A 23,532-nucleotide genomic window follows, 5' to 3' on the forward strand; every position below is an offset into this window, starting at 1 on the left:
CGTGTAGCTTAGTTTTGGTTGTCTCAGGCCCCTCATCCATGGCCACCATCAGCTGCGTATCATCCGCATAAGAGCAGATGCCAATGCCCCACTTCCTTCCAATGTCAGCAAGAGATTGAAATATAGACATTGAAAAGGGTGGGGCTCAGTGAGGCACCCTGGGGGACCCCGCAGCCGATGGGGTTTGGTCTTGAATGGAACTGACCCATATGTACTGCCTGTGTACGATTGCTCAGGAAAGAGTGTAGCCAGGTCAGTGCTATAGATTGAACTCCCTTGATCCGGAGTGTGTTCAGCAGACAGTCGTGGGATACCGTGTCAAACGCCGCTGACAGGTCAAGCAGTATCAGTGCTACCGCTCCCCCTTGGTCGGTGGAGGATCTGATACTGTCTGACACTGCCAGCAACGTTGCCTCGGTGCTGTTATTTGCTCTAAAACCGGTCTGGGAGGGATCCAGGAGGAAGTTGTTTTCTAGATATCTGGTCAGCTGTGCATTGAACAGTTTCTCCAGGGCCGCAGAGAGATAGGGAAGCTGGGAGATGGGTCTGTAGTTCTCTGGGTTGAGAATATCAGATCCCGCTTTCTTCAGGAGGGGGGTCACTGACGCGTGCTTCCAAGCATCAGGGAAGGTGGCAGTGGCGAACGATTTGTTAAAAAGATGAGTGATCAGGGGACAAAGCGTGGTAGCAATTTTAGAGCTTAAAACTGCTTATTTTAATCTCCAGGATAATTGGGTTGAAGCTGTTATCTTGCTTTCTTTCTGGACATTTATCTTACCTACTACAATATTTCTTTAGATTAAATTCCTGAAAACAATAATTTAGAGTCTATTTCTAACCATTTGAGATTGATAGTGTGGGCTAATCTGGGACATAACATGACAAAAAATACGTTTATGTGTAAACTGAATGATGGGGAGAGCGGGTTTATTAGAGAATATAATTAAAGAAGAGAGCAAATTAGTAGAAATTAGGAAGAAACAAGGAGAGACTGAACTGCAAGAAGAGGCTAAACAGAGCTTCAGGAATTCAAAGGCACATCCTAGGCTAAAAATGGTGCAAGCGAGGAAGGAGTGATGTGATGTGTATGGTGCATGAGAAATCTCAGAAAGATGAGCCAGTAGAAATAGTTTAAAAGAGTAATAAGAGTGATCAGAGTTATGCGGCCGATGATGAGTTTCTGGCTGAAGAACCAATATTAAGATAAATGTAGTTATGTCTGAGGCAAAACTGCTTATTTTACTCTCCGGTATGATTGGGTGGGAAGCTGTTATCCTGATTTATTTAATCTTCCCTTGTGTTTATCATGCACATGAAATGAGTAAAAAGGAAGAGATTAGTCTTAGAAGAGTGAACTGTGGTTTTCTAGTACTGATAGATAGGGTTGCTGCTTTGATACCTCCTAGAGATACTGCCTTGAATGATGTGAAAATAAGGAAGCTGTCTACTTTGGTGGATCATTGGGGTACTAACACTGTCACATTCACCGGTATTAATGAAGAGCTATTGGCTGTTCGTGCTATGGAGAATAAATGGCCGTGCTTTGGACATTCATCTTGCGAAAGAGGGTGGAGTCTGTCACGCACTGAGGACCCAACAGTGCTGCACATACAAATTTGACAATAGAAAGCTAATTAATAATTTTATTTGTACGATTAATGATATTTTGCATGAGGCACAAATTCTTGAAAAGTATGGTTTGGGGAGACCACCAGCTCATAGTTTAGCGATAATGGAAAAGGGTTACTAAGTTGATGAATGGTTTGGTGATGTATGTGGGAGCATGGTTCAGAAAGCCCTAACCTTAATAACAATTCTTCTTCTTTGTATAATCTGTTTCATTCTTTTAAATTAAATGTTTAGAAGTAGTTTGCTTTAAGAATGGTCTAAATTGTGGGTGCAAAAATAAGGTGCAGGAGACAGAAAAAAGGAAGAGAGGTAATATTGAACTAGAAAACATTAAGACACACCCCTGTGAAATTATCAAGAGTGAGGGAGAATCAAGATACAAGAAGCTGAAGATTTTGGAAACTGTGTTGCAAACTAATTTAGTTACAAAAGTGTGAATTGTGATTTGTTCATCAGAATGGTATTTGTTAGAGCAAACCATAACTATTTAATGATAGGAATGATTTCCATTTGAGTCAAAGTTGCTGTCACTAATAGGACTGTGTTTTCTCTAAACGGGCCAAACTAGGCCCTGACTCCAACTTTACTCTCCCCACATGCAGCAAATGTGCACTGAAACATCATCGAATGCAATATGTTTAGTGATTTTGAAATGGATGTTGTTCTTTGTAAGCTGGAGAGGATGCTTTCCCTCTCAAATGTTACTGTTCAATGTTCTTCTTGCTTAAAGCTCACTGAGCCCATTCTTTGCATAGGCCTCACATTGTTTTATGTGCAAAGAGAGTTGCATGGTCAAATTTGATGACATTAGGACATAAGTGGCTAGTTATTATTCATTTAAGTGATGGTATTAGGTATTGTTGCATTATACTCAGCATTGTAATTTGCTAACCCTATGAATCATTTTGCTCACCTCATGTTGACTGTATGATTTTACGGTGTATTTTGTAGAGGTGGGTGAAACGATTTGCTCCACCAGCGAAGTTCGCAGAGTTTTGCCCCTTCCGAATTCCAGCTTGGGACTTCAAGCAGAGTTTTTTTTACAAGCTATTCACCAACAATGAGTTGATGAGCAAGAATTTGAATCCTCTAGCATGATTTTCGGGCACTAAAATGCCTCCCGGTGAGATTTATTAAAGCGGGCGGTCGTGATAGTTCGCATTGAAAAAGCTGCTGCTTAAGTAGAAAAAACTATTCGAGCAGCAGAAAGAAATAGCACCTATGGAGTGCTGCGAGGTGCCGTTCGCGCAAATCTTACAGCTTGGAACAAGCTCCCGGCATTAGAAATCAGCACGACGTGCCAAACTCCTCCTATTCGTAAAAGCTTGCAGAGTTTTTATAGAACTTCGTGGAATTCTGCAGAGTTAAAACTCTGCGCCTTCCGTTAATATCTAGTATTTTTCTATAAAAGAGGCACATTTTGGAGGTGAGCCAGTGAGGCTTTCCCTTATTCTTAAAAAGCAAACTAATACTGATTTTCTGCATACTCTGGACTTACACATTCTACTTGAGGGAGACCTTAAGCCTCATTCTGCATTTAATGCTAGCTATTTCTGATCCTTATGCTAGTTTCCTCAATGTAATTGAATATGAATTTTGCCTGATTTTGAGACAAACCATATGTTGCCTTCTGTAATGAAATTAAATCGTTCAATATACCTTTGTGATTTTTACCCAATTATCTGCTTGAGAAGGCTTATCTAATGGGGTATGCTATTTGATTTGTTGGCAATCTTAGTCTAATAAAGAGGCACATTTCCTCATACATTCTTCAGGACATCACAGCCTGTATCTTGCGAAGGGGTTTTATCTTTACATTACCTGATAGGATAGCATCATCTTAATTAACAAGAAAAGCAGGTTATGTATATTGCAGTATGAAAGTCACTTCACACAGGTTCCAAGTTGAAGGCTTTGCAGACAAGGTTTCTGATGGTGCACAATATGCCCTCTTATATTGGCCTAAAGCCCATAAGGCGCAAACATGCAAGTGTGTGCACGTATGTCATATTGTACCTCCATCTCTATCCAGTAGAGCACCCAAAGAACAATTTCCATGGGCCCTCAGCTATACTGCAAAGAGGCCTTCCTTGCATAATACCCATTCTTCACTCTCAGAATTATTCTCTCTCCTTGAGCCTCTCACCCTTACACCAGCTCCCAGTCCTCATCACTCAGGAGGTGGAGATTCACAGTCTTATAATTAACTAGGTCTGCAGTACGGGATTTACTAGTGGCCTCATAAACCTGAAAGATCACTGGCGGGACAGGCTTGAACCTTGCCTCCTCAGCTAGAAGACAGTAGTAGCCCTCTTGCAAGGAGCCCAGCTTCACAAAGTTCTTGGGTGGCTTGCCAGCAGCCAGGTAGCGCTGGTACTCCTTGTCCACTTCAGCTGCCATAACCTCCTGCGATGGAAGGCGGCATGACCCGGCTAGCACTGCTAGGCCGTATCGTACCTGGCAATCAAAAAGAATAAATGGACAAACAGCGGTGCAGAGGCCGATGAAGAAGAGGTTGGGTAGCTTAGGGTGGATGAGGTGTTTGTAGAGTGGGGGAAGTGATACACCACCAGCCTGCAGTCCTGTTTGATGCATGAGGAATGGGAAGCGGTAATTGTACCCCGTGCAGAAGATGAACGCGTCCGCTTGCTGCAGGGAGCCATCTTGGAAGTGGACACAAGTTGAGGAAAAGCCCTGGACAGAAGGTGTTTGCCGAAGATTGGCGGGCAGAGGACACTTCAGCAGTGCATTGCGGTGACTCAGGATCACTTGCTTGGCCACAGTGCAGATCTCCAGGGCAATATCAATTCCAGAGGGGCCAGCACCCAGGACAACAACCGTTTTGTCAGTGAACTGCTCTGGACAGCGGTAGGCATGGCTGTGAAGGATGAGACCTGGGAGGAGAGTCACAAAGGATAAATCAGAATGGGAAGGGTCAACCAAAAGAAAATAATCTAATTTTTGTTCATTCACACAGGCCGACAGAAGGTATGAGAACTGCAAACATGATATTTGCAAGCTACATGCAGAGGATAACATAAAACAATTGCAAAGGGAATTATAAGCAACAGATATAGGAACAAATAAGTGCATCATATAATTCTGACAGAGGACATTTACTTTAAAAAATGTACCCTTGGCACCACAAAAGGACTGATGGTTTTCAATCACTCCCTGCAGGGCAAATGAGTCATGCAGAGTAGCATTAGAATATGAATTGTAGAATCTGGCATACTTGTAACTTTACAAAATGGTAACTATAAAAGACTTTCACTTGTATGTGCACAGTCCAAGTGTTGCAAAAGGGCAACTGTGAACAGACTTTCACTAAAATATGGCCAAAGTGTTGGAAGGAGAATAGACTTAAAAGTTATCTGGATCAAAAGAGAGGCCTATGTGGTTTGGAACACACCCTATTTGCCAGTGGACTTCCATGTTACTTGCCCTAGAAGCATCTGTTTGTGGCATGTTGTGCTGTAGATTCACATTCTGTGCATACTCCTGACATCCAGTGTTCCATCCAGTGTTCCAGAGGTCCATTAGCCTAGTGAAAACAATGTTTAGGTTTCACACAGGACAGGATGGAATCCGTGGTGGGATAAACTTTTTGAGACCTTCTATGAAGCCTTTGATGACAGGCACCCTGAAGTGTGCTATCTGTTTTGGAGATAAGCAGCAACAGCAGCTGAATGAAGCTTAACAGACGTATATGCGAAGTGTGACTTTTGCACACAAAGCAGGTAACAATGCTTTGGACTGTTGGTTTCAGAGTATGAATGTTTTAGGGATACAATAGCACACACACCGTTTCCACTTGGCAGCATACTATACGGGCATCCTTAAGAAATGTCAGGCATTCTGCAGGCAGATTAAATTACCCACATTCTATGACTTCAGGAGCCGAAACACAAGATTGAGCTGTTGGGATGTCTGAGAATGCCTTGATTTCGGGCGGTCTGTTGGGCAGCTTCTCTTGGGGCACGAGAGAGGTTGGGAAGAGTGGTTAACAAAGGCTGTCTGGCACAGGCTGGGGCTACCAGAATGACAGTGAGGGATGTCTGCCGGGCCCTCTGAACCACGAACAGAATTGGGAGAGGAAGAAAAGCATACGCGCATATCCCTGACCAGTTCATCCATAGTGCACTGCCCAGGACTGTGGGTGTAAAAACCTGGATGCAAAGTTTAGGCATATTGTGCTTTCGGCTGTGACAAACAGGAATATGAGGGGGAATCCCCATCAGCGGAAGTATGGAGGTAGAGTTCCTATTCATTGGCTTGCGGATGCATCCTCCTGAGCAGGCCTGCAAAGCCGCTGCCCACCTAACATATGTATGGTATGAGGAGATGGACCTTGTGATGAATCGCCCACTGCCAAATGCCCTGGGCTAGGGCCAACAAGTACAGGGAGTGAGTGCCGCCCTGCATCTGGAGGTAAAGCATGGCAGCTGTGTTGTGTATAGGACAGTAAGTACTTTGTGTTGATTGAGGGGGAAGGGAGCCCTGAGGGTTAAATGTATTGCCAACAACTCCAGACGATTGATGTGGAGATCCAGCTGATCAGGTGTCCGCACACACTGTACAGTCAGGTCTTCTAAATGTGTCCCCAACCGGTCAGGGATGAACCTGTGGTGATGGTCACTTGCAGAATTGGGTCCAGGAAAGGCCTCCCTGCAACAGACTGCTGGCATTCCACCACTGCTGAAAGCTACAATACTAGATCCTCCTACTGGCGCTACACTTCTGACCTTTATGCTGCTAGGCACTAAGCAATGGATACATTTGTACCCTGACGTGTGGGACTATGACTATACAAGAGGGCATCATGTCTAGGAGGCGCATGATCATCCTGACCATTACCTGGTGATCTGGCTGAAAAAGAGGTAAACTCGTTTGGAATGCTTTCACCTTTGTTGGGCTGCTGAATGCAGTTTTGCCCCTATGAAGGGCTGTACCTGTAGGGGCCGGAGATGGGATTTGGTTGCATTGATGGTGAAGCCTAGGCTGTGCAAGAGATGTATGGTGGCTTGGGTGTGCGCTAGGCATCGCTTGTGGTTGGCAGTCTTGAGCAGCCACTCATCCAAATAAGGGAAGACATGGATGCCTCTCCCTCTGATGTGAGCTGTTACCACTGCAAAACACTTTGTAAACACCATGGGAGATATGGTTACTCCAAAGGGAAGCACTTTGAACTGATAATGTTGACCACTTACTACAAAAATCAGGAAACTAAAATGTGCAGGGTAGATGGGTATGTGGAAGTCGGGGTCTTTTAGGTCGAGAGCGGTCATGAACTTGCCTTACTGCAGCAGTGAAATTACATCTTGGAGCGTCACCATGTGAAAATGCTCCAAAAGGATGAACTTATTTAAAGTCCTGAGGTCGAGCATGGGCCTTAGGCACCTATTCTTTTTGGGGATCATGCAGTAAAAAGAGTACACCCTTTTTCCGAGGTGCTGTTGCGGCACAAGTTCTATAGCCCCTTTGCTGAGTAATGCGTGCATCTCCTCTTAGAGGAGCTGCTGATATTTCGGGGAGAGCTTGTGTTTGTGGGTTAGGAGTGAGGGAATTGATCCGAGGTGATCTCTGCTCAGCAGTGCAGAAACTGTTGTAATCTTCCCCCGGAGGGCAAAGGGTAAGGGAGTCAATACTTAGTAAGTGTTGTCCCCTAGTGGGCTAACCCATTTTTAATCCCTTGGTTATTGTTACCTTTATATCCTCCCAGTTGCTGCTGTTGTTGTCTGAGGGAGGATGTTGAGACCTTAGGGGCTGTACGTTTGGTCACCCAACGATATGGTGTGAAGCAAAAGGAGAAGTGGGCAGCTGGTATCCACAGGGCACCCATGGCCTGGCCCGTCCGTGTCCTTTTTAATTTTCTCTGAGATCTCATCAACTTGAATTCAAAAAAGGTGCCCCTCATCGAAAGGCAAATTGAGGGGATGTTGGAGCTCCAGTTTTAAGCCAGACAAAGCAGCCGAAATGTGTGTGCGGAGGAGGACACTTCTGGTAATTGATGTGCAGCAGGGCCGACTGAGTCTAGAGCACGCCTGATGTTGGTATTTGAAATGATTTTCCCTTCCGCCTCAAAGTCTTGGCCACGCTTCCTATATTGCTTTGGACAATGTTGAATTACATCTTACATTTCATCCCTGTGGGCACGGTCATACAGAGAGATCACACCCTCTAAATGGGCAATCCGCCATTGTGTGGCAGACTGGGCGGTGACGCACTTGCCAGTAGCGTCAATCATTTTGCTCTCTAGGTCTCGAGGGGAAGCATCACCGGTACCCTGAGTCAGCTCTAAAGGTGGGTTTTGTGCCTCTTCAAAATGTATTTCCTTTTGGTAGGAACATGATCTTGGGGCTTGTCCGGAGGCTTGGCCTGGATCCGACCGGTGCCAAATTGAATGTGGATGCAACGCTGGCTGGCATCGAACTCTTCATGAAGGCGCTGAAGGATTAGCTGTTCGAAGTCCTCGGAGGTAGCGGAAGAGGCAGGCATTGGTTGACGCCCTCTTCAGAGCTGAAAGTTTTCAAGGCTCGTGCAGTGCTACACTTGCTTTCGAGTCTAAGGTCCTTGGCTCCAGAACTGGTCTGGAGGCGGGTCTCAGGGCTGGAGACGTAGCACCTGCTGTGTTAGATGGGCGAGACCTAGAGGCAGAGTTTGGCGATCAAGTATTGCATGCAACAAGACCAAACCCATGACTCTGTGCCGACCAAGGGATGCAGCAGTGGTGACCCACTTTCAGGATTGTGTCGATGTCCATGATCAACAGATGATCGCAAACTGTGCACAGTGGCCATAGCCAAGGGCCCAAGTTTGGCTACTATGTTCTATTGCTTTTCCCAATGTATTGTAGTTGTATACTTCCTGCTTCTCGGAGTACCATTTGCTCTTCCAAAATATTTACACATTTCAAAAAGTGTTGTATGGCTCTGGTCGAACATTTATACCTTTATTGCAACAGTATTAACATTGTTGTAATGCACCTAACTCACACTTCAATACATCCTTTAGGCTAGGCCTTGAGGGCCCACTTGAGTGACCCTGAAAGTCAAGGGGCTTAGTGAGACCACATTCCCATGAATCTTGGCTGGTAGGAACTAACAGTTGGTGGATTGTGTGTTGATTCACGGTAGGGGGATACAACAACCCACATCAAACTGCTCTTAACTAAAAAAAGAAAAAAAAAGGCAGAACAAGTAGTCCTCGTTCTCCCCTAAATAATAAGGAATACAAAGAAGCACTGTCGCGGTCAGGCAATGTAGTTCTCAATGGCAATTGGTTTAAATAAAGTAAATTGTCCGGTTCTTGACAGTGCTTGAAGGCAAGTTGCCCAGTAGGGGAGTCTTTGGTAGGGACGTCTCTGCTGGATAACCCTGCATACATGTGCCACACACAGGATACCCTTCTAGGGCTATTGCTTTGAAGCACATGGTCAGGGGCCCGGCAACATAGTTCAACTTGACAGCGCGCCCAAAAACTACTGTACTAGGCTTTGGGCTTTTTTTTATCTGCGGAGCAATCCTAATTCACCTTCAATTCATCTGGAAATTCTGCAAAGCCTTATTATTTGTGTATTGGCTGTGGACCCCTACATCCAGGCACCCTGGGGTAGGCAGCTGCATTTGAGCACACACCAGAGACTTGAAAGAACCACTTTTTGAAGGGATGGGGGGGCATTCACACACAGATTATTGAGGCACTTGAAGTCTAACTGGTGACTTCCCGAGGACTGTAAATGAAGCAATAGAGAGGGGAAAACAATTTACAGTTCTGGCCTACTGTGGTAGACAGGTGCTTATAAAACTAGATCATATTACATATATCCCGCTCCTTAAAACAAAGCCAAACTTCAGTCCATTGAAGGTGGTTTATTCTGAAGGCTTAACTTGCCTTCAGGCTGCTTTTGCAAATTTGTATTCAGTGGCCCCAGCAGTTCTGGCTAAGTCAAGTTTTTCAGTCAAATAATTTTTCTACTTCAATAGCAGATACACACGTTAACTCATAAACCGTTTGAAACTGAACAATAGTAACCAATTATATCCTTAGCTCATAGTAGGAAGAGATTTTATTTTAGTTGCTTGTGCAGAGGTTGCAATAACAAGTGGGTCGGAGTTGTGAGAGCGGATTCCTTTACATGTTGGAGCTCATCACTAATTGAGGCTTATGCTAACTAAAGTTGTGTTTACAATGTCCTCCATCTTGTATTAATGACATCAATATGACGTATGACGTGATAACTGTTGTTCTTCGTGTTCCAAATAAGATACTGCAAAACACACATTAATAAACTGAGAGCTGTTCTCAGAGACATTTCGCTCTGTACCTAACCAAGGACGTTTCAACTGTCCCAGGCTGTTATCACACAATGTATCGATTGGATTGGTGAACTAACAGTGGCAATGTCTGGAAATTCAATGTAGTACCACAATAGGAGAATCTTCTAATTTATTTGCAGTAAATGGTTTCATATTGCTCGTTCCTTATTGGTGCATTTGCTGAGCATCATGTACTCGTGTACAATGGATCAATGTCTGCCTAAAGTCCTATAAAAGGATGTGTAGATTTCTATGTGAGATGAACACCTTTTTCCCACCTATAAAGACAAATATATGCTGGATTTCACTTAGAACTGTACTGAGCCTTTTGTACTTGTGATTTGTATGCTTTGCTACTAAAGATTTCCTATAGCATGTTCAATGTGAACTGCCTATTAACTATTTCTATAAAGATTAGAAACAACCCTTGTCTGCCATTTTTACAAGAATGTTTGTCACCTGCTACTGGGTTTAATCATTCTAATACCAGTGATGGCTCCAGTTGGGGAACACCAAAGTCTGTCTCGGGACTACACCGCACCTGGTCCCAGGCATTGGCGCGCCCTATAAGTAAATATTGGTATAAGTCTACACGCTGACAGAGTTTACAGCTCCTGGTAGATACTTGGCGTGAGAAAGTTTAAATCCCCAGATACATTTTGACAGGACACACCTGCCATGCTTTCCAGCTGGGATTTGAGTTTCAGTTTACATAACACCGCATCGGCCGCCATGCGTTACTCTGCTGGCTTGACAGGGAAATTTTAGGAGAGGTTCAACACGCCAGTGACTACGATTAAAGAATCGATCAAACCGCGAGGACATGGACTATCTCCTACTCCCTCACACCAGAGTTTCTTCCACCAATCACACTGCTTCAAGGAGGCGGGTGATGTGTAGCCTGAATCCAGAGAAACTTGTTGTGACTGCCTGTGTTAGTCCCATTATAATGAACTTAGAGGCCCAGCCCCACAAGAGCGACTGGGACAACAACATGCATCAACACGTGAGTATTTCTGGCAATAAATTGTTCACTTCATTTTCTCATTTGTTCATTCAAAATAAACTTTTATATTTCAACAAAATAGTTTGAAGAATTTTTACATCCAAAATACTTTCTAATAACATTTGAACACTTTCCAATGTTACAATCAATATCAAAATGTACATTATTCACTTCACACCCAATGCATTTCGAGACCTTGGTCTCTTCTTCAGGGGTATAGCTGCAAAAGAAAATGTGTCATGAGACCAAATTCATTTGAAAAACAGTAGCAAATTCTACTCTCTACACATTAATTAATTGTGCCCAGTCACCAGCACCTGTGTAACATGCCATCTCAAATAAAAAACGTACTTGAAGTCCTTAATGTATTCCTACAAGAAACCACAAAACAAACAACACACTAAGCTTGAATTCACCAAACGAATCTTAACTGAGAAATTCATTAGAAAACCAGATCCTATGTACCTTAGTACCTTGAAATCAATTCTAATCAAATGGAGCAATAAATGGCTTCCTCTACATTCCTGGCGCTGAAAAATTTTAAACGAACCCAAGTCAAAATCGTGACAGCAAATCATCATGAAAGCAAGAGAGAAGTGGGTAACCATACTCTTACCTAAAACAATGGTACAATTGTTTTGGAGCCAGAATAATCTACAAAAAAAAAAATCGGAAAGCATACTGTTATACTTCCTATGCTTCAAAGAGTCGAGATCTCTAATTCAACCTTCTGACAAGCTGTTCTTACCTCTCAGTAGAAGTTCTATTCTCGCTACCATCCATAACTCGACGCTGTCAACAAACGCCATAAAGCTCACCAAGTTTCCGAGGAAGAAGTAGTATTTCCGCGTCAGGTGATCGCGGTTCAGGGATCATAGAAATCAACAGTGGACTACTGAAAAAACGAAGCTCCGTTTTGAATAAAACGAAATCAAAATACGATGATATTTGTACAATCTGATACTTCCAATCATCAAACTAATGCGCAACGATATACTATGAGCAAAAAATCCCCAAAATTATTCTTCATATCACGTCGAAATCTCTAACGAGTCAATCGTTACTCAAAGTCAATTTTATTCACGTCAAAAGTGCTTGGGGTCGCGTAGCTACTCTAGCATATATAATCAATGCAAGGGGGCTATTACACAATTATTATATTATCCAGTACTCTCTATTTCATTTACCACAAGACACAAAACTAAAGGAAGGACTCGAAAACAACGTAGTCTCAGAGTGCTCATTCATGGAAATAAACAAAGGACAGATGCACTATCATGTTCTGGTTCTCAAAATAACAACTTCATGGTGCTTAAATCTTAGTTTGAGAATACTATACATACAGTATACATCGTATAAAATACATCAAGAAGACATTATTTTTAATACAATATGTTACACAAAAGATCATTAATAAATTGTAAAAAATGTGCGTGATGTTTGTACTGTTCAAAGGTGAAAAGAACACATTAGAGAAAACACGACATTTCCAATTTGTCGTTAAGTCCCGTCGGATTTAGGGTTCTAAGACGTTTTATCCAATACACTTCCCGTTGGAGAAGCTTCTTGGAATGGTCCGATCCAGGTATTTTATCCACCTGCACCAGCGTATGTATGCATGAATAAAAACATGACACAATTTATGTATTTCCCATTCTGTATTTTATTCTGTGGTTTGCTTCCTTACTGCCGGCCTACTATGTAATGTAATGTCTTTCTGTTTTTTACTGTATTTATGTAAAGCGCTGTGATACCTACGGGTCAAGCAAGTGCTATATATAAAACTTTTAAAATAAATAAATAAATACAATTCGATAAAAAAAGCTCCAACAACTTCATGCCACTCCCCATTTAAAAGTGGACAACTTGTAACATTTGCTATTTATTATACCTATTACATACTGAACCATGGAACACTAGACCTTAATGAATCAAACCATATGGTGCACTCTTAATCAAAGACTTTGTAGAAAGAGATGAACAAGAGTTCCACAGAGCGATGAAACACAATGTATCAGGGACGGCTTTGACAGTGGTGGCGCCCGGTGCAACAATCGTTATTGCTGCACACCATGACCTCCGCCTTCACATATTCCCTCACTACCACCATCAATGGTGCCCCTAATCTCTCTTTAACCCCTCTCTCCCACATTTTATAGCACTACTCATCCCAATGTAGACTATCAAAGCGTTTTACATCACAAACATATACAGAGACAAAGAGTTATACAAGTGTGTAAATCAATGTATTCGAAATGTTACTTAAGAAAAAGAGGACTACAAGGAGTAGGAGTCAAAGGTCATCCATACTAGTAGGCATTATATGTTAAGAGTGCTAGGTGTGGAGAAACAAAGGGGAAGATTAACGATGCGCAGCAAGGAAAATTCCTGCACTATGCTAGGATGCAGGTGAAAATAATAGAAAACAGCACCATATTGACAAAAATATGGTGCTGTTGCTCTCTCCTCTAGTGCTGGCACATCTTAGGCTGCCTTCCAATGCAAATACATTTACACCATAGTGCAAGGGTGTTTGCGTGATGTCAATTGTAAGTTGTAGACTAGAAAGGTATGCTTCCAGCCCAAAGTTCTATGTTTTGACAAAGTTGAACACTTTACCACATTGTATGTGTGCTGTATGGTGCAGCACATGTGCAAAGTTGGAAAGGTCTGGTGACAATAACTCTTTTCCCCAACTTTGCGCCTGCCTTAAAGAGGCGTCATTTTTTTTATGCCAATCTCTTTCTACCAAAGTTAGTAGATAGGAAATCCATGGGGGAGTGCATGGGAATGTCCATGTACCACCCAAGGTATGCCTCCTTGAAGCAAAGTACCATACAGTGCTAATGTGTGTAACATTAGGATTACTGTACAACAAAATTCAAGATTTGCACTTAAAGTAAGTCCCAACACACTTTGCACCAGGATTGCATCACCTTTGTGATGCAAACCAGGCGCAGACTCTGCCCCATAAACGTAACAGTGATTGATGAATCATACTTATAAAATTGTATTGCTACCCAAAGGAACACTTTTTAGCAACCTTAAAATAACGAAAGATTAAGGAGGGAAAACAAATAAGGTTCTAAACCAATGTCTTTTAATTTGCTTGTAGCACTTTGATTCCAGTTCATAGCTCAATGTGCTATATTATTGTTACTTATGGACTCCAAGTAGCAAAAGGAAATCTGAGACAAAAGCAATAACCCACTGAGCTATCAACATGTAAATACTAATCTAAGATCGTATGTCATTTTGCAGCTCTATTTCTATCCATTTGAGCACCCAGAGACCCATTTCCATGGCCATCAGCTGTACTGTAAAGTGGCCCTCCTCACATAATACAGGACTTCACTCTCAGAAATGTTCCCTCTCCTTAGGCCTCTCACCCTTACACCAGCTCCCAGTCCTCATCACTCAGGAGGTGGAGATTCACAGTCTTATAATTAACTGGGTCGGTGGCACGGAATTTAATGGTGGCCTCATAAACCTGAAAGATCACTGGGGGTACAGGATTGATTCTTGCCTCCTCAGCTAGGAGACTGCAGTAGCCCTCTTGCAAGGACTCCAGCTTCAAAAAGTACTTGGGTGGTTTGCCGGTGGCCAGGTACCACTGGTACTCCTTGTCCACTTCAGCTGCCATGACCTCCTGCGATGGAAGGAGGCAAGACCCTGCCAGCACTGCCAGACAGTATTGCACCTGGTATTGAAAGAGAATAAATGGACAAACAGCGGTGCAGAGGCCGATGAAGAAGAGGTTGGGTAGCTCAGGGTGGATGAGGTGTTTGTAGAGTGGGGGAAGTGATACACCAACAGCCTGCAGTCCTGTTTCCTGCATGAGGAATGGGAAGCGGTAATTGTACCCTGTGCAGAAGATGAACGCGTCCGCTTGCTGCAGGGAGCCATCTTGGAAGTGGACACAAGTTGGGGAAAAGCCCTGGACAGTAGGAGCTTGCTGAAGATTGGCGGGCAGAGGACACTTCAGCAGTGCATTGCGGTGACTCAGGATCACTTGCTTGGCCACAGTGCAGATCTCCAGGGCAATGTCAATACCAGAGCGGCCGGCGCCCAGGACAACAACAGTTTTGTTAGTGAACTGCTCTGGACAGCGGTAGGCATGGCTGTGAAGGATGATACCTGGGGGAGAGTCACAAAGAATAAATCAGAATGATCAGAATGAGGGTCAACCAAAAGAAGGAACCCTCATTTTTGTTCATTTACACAGTTCAACAGAAGGTATGAGAACTGCAAATATGATATTTTCATGCTACATGCAGAAGATAACATAGAACAACTGCAAAGTGAATTATAAGCGACATATATGAACACATAAGTGCTTCATATAATGCTGACAGATGATATTTACTTTAAACAATGTACCTTTAGCACCACAAAAGGATGACGTTTTTGTATAACTCACTGCAGGGCAAAAGGGTCACGCAGGTTAATATTTGAATGTGAACAGTAGAATTTTGCATACTTGTAACTTTACAAAAGCGCAACTGGAAAGTAGGCTTTCACTAGTATGTGTACAGTCCAAGTGTTGCAAAAGGGCAACTGTAAACAGACTTTCACTAATATGTGTACAGTCAAAATATCAGATTAATGGTAGACACAAATTTCCCAGTAATACCTGTGAATTATTATAACAATGTCCCCCACGGTTTATTAGAAGGGGTTGTGAAGGCTATGCGTGGACAGCTGCATAAGCTGCAGGAGACAGGGAGCAAAGATTTGATTGTAGTCGGGGGGGGGGGGGGATTTTAATACTGCCTTCTGTCAACACTCGGATACTGGGAACTGCGGAATTACATATGACAGGGAGACCTTTTTTTCACATTTCCCACATACAATGTATGGTGAATGTTTAAATGAATTAGTATTTGAGTTTGATCTGGGTTTCGCCAACACTTTAGGTAGTCCCCCTGTGCCTCTTGGCGCTGCGTTTAATGGGCGTGGAACTTTTTCCACAATAGATTTTATCTTGGTTTCCAATCGTTATGGTTCAATTGTTGATGATTTCTGCCAGCATCAGATTGCACTGAGTGACCGTTTTGCTCAGAGTGTGGGCATTTTGCTATTCAGACAAAATCTAGGTAAAGTTAACAGCCCAAGCTCTATTTTAGAAAATATTTCTTTATCTAGTCAAAATGGTTATACCCTGAGCTGGGAGAAAGTGGTACCCACATATTTTATGGTTGGTGTGGTAACAAACCGCCAAGATGCGATTATAGCATGCTTGGATGAAAACACTGCATCTAAGGTAATTATTGATAGTTTTTCTGATATCGCAGATTACATCAAGAAGGCGCTTACCATTAGTGTAAACCGTAGGAAAAGGCGTAATATGAAAAAGGGGTGGTTCGATCAAAATTGTACTCGGGCCTATAGAAATCTTAAGCATGCCTTGCATAAAGAAGTTAAAGATAGGGATAAAATTAGAGAGGCACGGAAAGAATATAAGCTTGCCCTAAAACGTAGAAGAGATAACCTGAAAGTAGAGGCCTGGATAGCCCTCCGTGAAGTATCAATTGCCAAAGATTCTAGTGCATTTTGGAAGGCAGTTAATGCACCCTTTTTTATAGATGGGGAGCTATCCACTATTGAGGTGGCTATCCCAGAACACAGATGGATAGAGCACTTCTCGATATTGTATGATGAAACACCCATACAGCCACATGACACTATGGGCACTGAGGCAGAGTGTTACATATTGTCAATAGACTTCGAGGAGGACCATGGAACATTGTTAAGGGACCATGGGAAAGCACTAGTATTTGAGTAAACGAGGTAAATCTGGCTATTGCCGCAAGTTCGGGAGATAAAGCAGCAGGGCCGGATGGTGTCCCTGTTGATATCTTTAAAGCTAACATTGCACTATGGGGCCCATTGTTGACGCAAGTACTTAACGCATCTAGTTCTGCTGGCTTTATTTCAACATGGTATGAGTCCATCCTTGTACCAATATTTAAAAAGGGGGACAGGAACGAGCCGGCCTGTTACCGACCAATATCGTTGTTAGATTCAACAGTAAAAATTGTCGGTCGGGTTATATTGAACAGACTCCAGGATTGGGCAGAGGAACGATCGGTGATAAGCGACTTGCAGTTTGGCTTTCGCAAAAAGCTAGGCACAATTGAGCATGGCCGAAACTTAAACATTTTATTGAATAAGTATACTAAAGCAAAAAAGAGGGCCCTGTATTTGGCCTTCGTAGACTTATCATCGGCGTTCGATTGTGTGAGGCACAATAAATGGTGGCTTATTCTAGAAGAATTGGGCGTCGAAACAATTTTAATCTCTTTTATAAGACAGTTTTATTTAGGGGCAAGGGCGCGGGTACGGTTTGGGACGTGTGGGGAATGCACAAGGTCACTTTAAGGTGAAACGAGGTGTTAGGCAAGGGTGCGTCCTTGCACCGGTTCTTTTTACTTTGTACATAAACAAGATTGAAAAGGTCTTGGTCTAAGAATGTAAAGACCTACCTGAGGCAGGTAAACGCCCTATTCCCGCACTGTTATACGCGGACGACACAGTTCTAATGGCCCGTACACCGTTGGGACTTTAAAGGGTGGTTACCAGCTTTGCAAATTTTATGTCAGAAAGAGGTCTCACCATCAACTCATCTAAAACTTTTATAATGAATTGTGGGTCAGGATGCATAAAGACAAAATCCATTTTTATTGACAAAAAACGGATTGAAAGTGCAAAGTTACTTTCCTATCTTGGAATTTTGTTTGATCGTACGGGGTCATGGGTGCAGGCTGTGAAAGCAAGGAGATTATTATATATAAAGACCTTATCTGCACTATCAAATTTCAGTAAAAAATTGGGCAGACGTCCCACAGTGGAATTATTAGATATTTACAAAGCGAAATGCGTCCGCGTTTCTTCGTATGGAGCTGCCATATGGGGGTATGCGGACGTAAGCTCGCTGCAGGCAGCTGAAAATGTGTTTTAAGATTTTTATTGATGGTCCCTAACAGCACCCCTTCGTTTATTTGCCACACTGAACTAGGTCTGGCATATCTGGAAGACATTATTAAGATTCATCCAGTCCTGTTGTGGCATAGGATATGGACAACAGAGGAAACAAATTTTAATCGTGGAGTTTTAGAAGACTATGGGGGCCTGGACGGGGTGATACATATTAGATGGTTGCTGTATGTTAAATAATTTTTATATAATATAGGACACCATGAATTTTATGATAATCCGCTCACTATGATTAGGATGAGCAGGAAAAATCTTAAGAATTGCTGCCTGAGTTTCTTGACTGAGCGGAGTTTGTGCATTGAATTCAATAAACCAACGGTGCAGGCACACAATCTCACACTAACAACTTTCAGCCTGCAGCCATACCTATGCCTGTTTATGAGTGATTATGACCGTTTCCTACTGATGCATTTCCACCTGGGTACTCTGTATAGATTAATAAGTTTTCCAGCTGTAAATGACTGGTCAAAACAACTTTGCAAATGCCCGTGTGATGACACTTCTGACCAGTCTACTATACATGTGTTCTTTCTTTGCAAATTGTATTCTATACAGAGAAAACTATGGATCGTTCCTGTTTTAAAAGTATTAAAAGTATTAGGTATGAAGTCTTGTCGTCCAGCATTTGTGGCACTTCAACAATTAGAGACAGTTTTTGTTGTAGCCTCTGTTACAGCCTTTTAAAAAATGTTTTTAGGAGCAGGAAATGATCACAATGTGATAAAAAGCAAAATGAAATTATGTTTATGTACGTGGTGCCATGTCCCCTATTGCAGGTTTTATTACACGTCTTTTAATAATAATTTTCTTTTTATGTGCTTTTATGGTTATATATTTGTGTAATTGAATAAAGTATTATTGAATTGAATTTGAGTGTACAGTCCAAGTGTTGCAAAAGGACAACTGTAAACAGACTTTCACTAAAATGTGGACAGCCAAAGTGTTGGCAGGGGAACAAGACTTAACAGTTGGCTAGATCAAGAAAGAGACCTGTGTGGTTTGAAACGCACCGTAGTTGTCAGTGGACTTCCACCTATTATGGAAAACCAGACTAAAATCTGCACCCTTCATCACTAAGGATGGCCTATGCTACAGGAAGAGCTGCTGACCCACAACCTCTTTGGCCCTCAGGTAGCAAGATATCCCTACTTCAGTAGAACACCACGAATAACCACAAACCCAGGAGGTAAGGAAACTTTTACTTTGTGGCATGTAGTGCTAGATTCACATGCTGTGCCTACTCCTGCTATCTAGTGTTGGGCTCTGACGTGTTGAAGGTGCTTTTCTTCGAAAAAGTCTTTTCGAGTCACAAGGCACTGTGACTCCATCTTTTGCTGATCATACACATGGGCATTGGCCCTATTATTAGATTGTTTTTTCCTCACACAGGGTGAGGACGTATATGAAGCATCGAGATACAGAAAGATGACCATGTGTAGGAAAGATTATAGATTAAAGTTTAAGAGAAAATATCTGCTGCACTGAAAGGCATTTGGGGAAGAGGGTGGGCACATGTAAATCTGCAGTACTACACGCCACAAACAGATGCTTACAGGGTAAGTAACATTTTCCGTTCAAGGCATGTGTAGCTGTAGATACACCTGCTGGACACAGACGGTAAAGCACTCCTCATGAAGTGGTGGCTAACCTGAGGATGTGGAAGAAACTGTGAGAAGGACAGCCTGACCAACATTGGCTTGTTGGCATGCTGAAACATCCACACAGGAAAGTTTTGTGAACGTGTGGGATGCAGACCAGGTAGCTGCTTTGCAAATGTCAAGTATAGTAGATTCAGTTTTAGCAGGCCTCAAAATAAACAAATCATCTTCCTGTTGCTACGCGGTCGTCAGTGCCTGGCTGGCCTTCCTAGGGAACATGCCTGGTCTCCCCAGTCCTTTAAATATCTGGGTGTACAGGTGTTTTATACTTTGGAGGACCTTCAATATGGCAATTTGAAGCCGGTGTTCTGGAGCTAGGAGTGCTGCTACAAACAGCACTGAAATGATGGAGGGTGTGCCTCCGGAGCAAGGCTGCAACTCCCCTATATGCACCGGATTTGCCCCTAGTAGGGCTTCAACATGGCAACACCCTCTCCCATAGCTGCCAAGGTTTCAGATTGCTTATGTGTGACATTGTCATAATTTCAGTGTAATTATGAGTGACATTCAACAACTATCAGTGACACTTTCTCGCGAGCAAATTCAAGCAATGAAGACGGGGGAAACACAAATATCAGAAATTACACCCATTTGCGCAATGAGAAACTCTAAAAATATCTTTAAACTGCTGCATAACACCATAAGTGGAAGGGCACCAACCTAGATTACTTAGGCTCATGAGCATGACGTTCTAAAAGTAAATGAATTAAGGAATGTTGATGGTGCTAGTGACACTAGACTGCTGTAGTGGGGGATACAAGAGAAGGAGGCGGATAAGGACTGTTTCCAAGATTGGATCTCCACACTTGAAAACACACATCAACGTTCGCTGAGGTACGGAATGTAGCCACGGTACAGACTCCACTACCTACATTTTGAGGTGGTGGTGTTCTTTAATTTCTCCTGCTCTGACTAATGTAAAATAACAAGCTTTACCTAATCACTTTGACTGCTCGGCTGTTATAAATCTGGCCTAATCAAATGAGTAAACAGACATCAGTTTTATTTAAGAGCACTGATAGTTTTATGAGTTCAGAGTTTTCACTTCAAAGAGTGAAGATGCGCCATGGCAATAGGTGCCTCTCACCGGGCTGGGACATGCTCTCTCAGCTGCAGGCAGCATCCCACCGGCAGGCTCCGGTCGGGCCCGAATTGGTTGACTCCCTAGTCCAGGGGATCTTGATTTTACTGACTACGCACACTGAACAAAGCATGCAACGGGGCGAAAGTGGCGATGAGCAGCTAACTCTGCTACAGGGCGGCAGCACGCTCACAACTGAGTCAGCTGACGCCAATGCTGGTGGGGCCTGGTGAACCTCAGAGACGCTGCGGCAAGCCTGCGGTGGTGCGAGCGGTCACTGCGCAGGTCACGGTGGCTTGCGCATAACCTCAGCTGCTTCTAACAAGACTTAGCGACTCATCTTCCTGTCCTGTGAATGCCAGCGCCAATTATGGAGGAGGCCTCAAAACAATTATTGCGGTGTGGCGGGCAGCAGCGGCAAACTAAACAAAAACATAACTGTCGCACACTCGGGGAGAGTTATGGATACACTGTAGCAATTACGTGACCACGTCACGTGAATGTCATGCTCCTGGCCGGCCCGCATTAGCAGCTGTGCTATAATGCTCATTGGTGCAGCCAATATAACAATGAGCCACTGGGTCGGCGCGACACACCTGACCTGCCCTTCTAGCTCACTTGAGACTATTGCAAGACACTCTGCCAGAGCAGCATGCGGTCCGCGCTCCGTGCTCATCAGGAGTATTTGGCCAAGGTGGCAATTTCGGTCCTGCTCGTCTCTTCCTCTGCACCGCGGCGGTTTCAAGGAGGCGCTACAAATGCGTGACCTGGCATTTTATTGCAGACCACTGCCCAAAACTGTGTGAATAAGACGCCTGTTGTGTGGTACTCGGCAGGGCTGCTAGTCTACAGCGACCACACGTGAGTGGACAATCAAACACTGCAGTGTGTGTGTGTGTGTGTTTAATTCTTATATCACCCAGATTGCTTATGTGTGACATTTGGGTGTTTTCAGTGTGCGTGTAAGTAACACTACTGCCAAACGAGTGACACTCTCTTGCAAATAAATCAAAGCAGTAACTTGTATTTTTGTGCTTCTGTGTGAATGTTCGATTATTATGCAATGTCAAAACCTAGCTTCTGTAGTTAATCAGTGAAAACCATTAAAGCCAGACAAATAGAAAAACTCCTCAACATTACACCGGCAAGCATGTGCCCTTACGTTTGCTGTACCTTTGTTGTGAGTATAAGTGCTATATATTTGACTAAAGGGCACAAACTTAATCAACAATTCAAAAGTGACTTACACCGATCATATGGAACGTGCTACATAAATACTAACACTGTACTTTAAAAAATCTCTATTAACATCTGCTCTACGTGTTAACTCTTTAACCCCTTCGGTGCTGATGAAGGCTCCCGGTCGTCATCAGTTACATTGGGCGTGTGCTGATGACGGCCGGGAGCCGTCATGACCACGCCCACGATTGGAATGTGCCGCACAGGCGCAGAATTCCGGCCGCAGCCAGGGGGTTAATAGACCTACCAGCCTGTGACCTTGCCCACATGTTTGAAATCATGGCTGAACTGGCAGTGCCATATCTCTTAATTTTCCGACCTTGACAGCCTCTCCCTCTGACCCGTCTCAACTCTGGAATCCCCCACTTTTGCAATTATTAATGCTGCTTAGAGCATCACTCCAGGGCCTCTCGCCCACGTGGAACCCGGCACGATTTAAAACAGGATGTGAGGTGCCAAAAATACAGGCCAACAGAACAAGCCTTTGCAATGCAATAGGTCTCGCAATTGTGAGATTTTGAGCTATTTGCATTTCAAAACGACAATGCTTTTTATTTGTGTTTAAAAAAACTGACCTATTGGTATTGTAAATGACAATGCCTTTTATTATTGCAAAGTTTCTAAAATGTAAGACCTATTGGATTGCAAATGCTTGTTGTTTACAAGCATCCCATGCTGTGCTTTCACGTTAATAGAGGCTACGCCTCTTTCTTTAGACGAGCTGTGTCTAAAGAAAGATCTGTGGCCGCAGTGTGGGGCGCGTTTACCAAAAAAGCATTTGTTTGCAAAGTTTACAAACAATTTTTTTTTTGTAAAAGCACCCAGTGTAAGCGTGCATGGCACGCTGAATGTTGCAGGAAAGCATGCAGTGGCTGCAGTAGGAGAAACCATTAAAGAAAATAGTGCTTACAGAGTAAATAAGACGTACCGTGTAACAACCGAAGTAAAAGGGCCAGTCCTCAAGAGAGGTTACAAAGGAAGAAAAGGTGGTACGAAGGAGGGACTAACCGGCCTATTAACGAATCAGAAACCAGCATTTACGAAGGAAAATTAAACAATTTAGTTATTAGAGGGCTCTATGCGCAAGGTGACATAAACTGCTTTGCTAAAAAGGCCTTGGTGTGAATAGTTGAAACACCCCATCTTGGGCTAACTCTCATTTGTGCTTAGTTGTAGTGAATGAGCCACTTTAGTGGTCTGATGATCTGTGATGACCCTCGATCACCACCTTTGTGAACTGATTTTAGTGTGCTATGTTACTATAGCCTTAATGTAGGATGGTCTTGCATTAGAATAATCTTGCCAAAGAATAGAAGGTGCGGGATGTCAAGGTGCAGAGTTGTTGGTGATGGTGCACACATGTGCTCCATAGGGGACACTGAGGGATTAAGGGCATAGTGTTATTTGAGTTAGGTGAATTATGACTTTAGCCTATTGGCTTTGACATGGTATAATATCATTCTGCTTTCCAAGTAGTAGAGGCATAAGCTTGAGCAACTCCATATTCTAAACTGCAGCCATCTTCTGAGCCTCTGTAGGTGAGAGGTGATATTTGAGATTACATGTGTTGTTCACCGGCAGTGAACCAGTGCAGACCAGTTCTTA

General features: G+C 43.2%; 1 protein-coding gene across 2 annotated transcripts in view; it reads right to left on the bottom strand.

The window, feature by feature from the left end:
• Positions 1-1,625: 1,625 nt before the first annotated feature.
• LOC144799520 (uncharacterized) overlaps positions 1,626-23,532 on the bottom strand; it is a 100,333-nt gene continuing 78,426 nt past the window's right edge. Inside the window, exon 5 of one of the 2 annotated variants that reach the window (XM_078670882.1) lies at positions 1,626-4,523. In XM_078670882.1, coding sequence (XP_078527008.1) covers positions 3,778-4,523 — 746 coding nt within the window. In that variant the 3' untranslated portion in view covers positions 1,626-3,777. Of the gene's footprint in view, positions 4,524-14,197; positions 15,091-23,532 lie in introns of those variants that run through there. The other variant, XM_078670881.1, reaches the window with a different exon arrangement.

The sequence above is a fragment of the Lissotriton helveticus genome, chromosome 12 (genome assembly GCF_964261635.1).
Source record: "Lissotriton helveticus chromosome 12, aLisHel1.1, whole genome shotgun sequence".
NCBI classification, from domain to species: domain Eukaryota; kingdom Metazoa; phylum Chordata; class Amphibia; order Caudata; family Salamandridae; genus Lissotriton; species Lissotriton helveticus.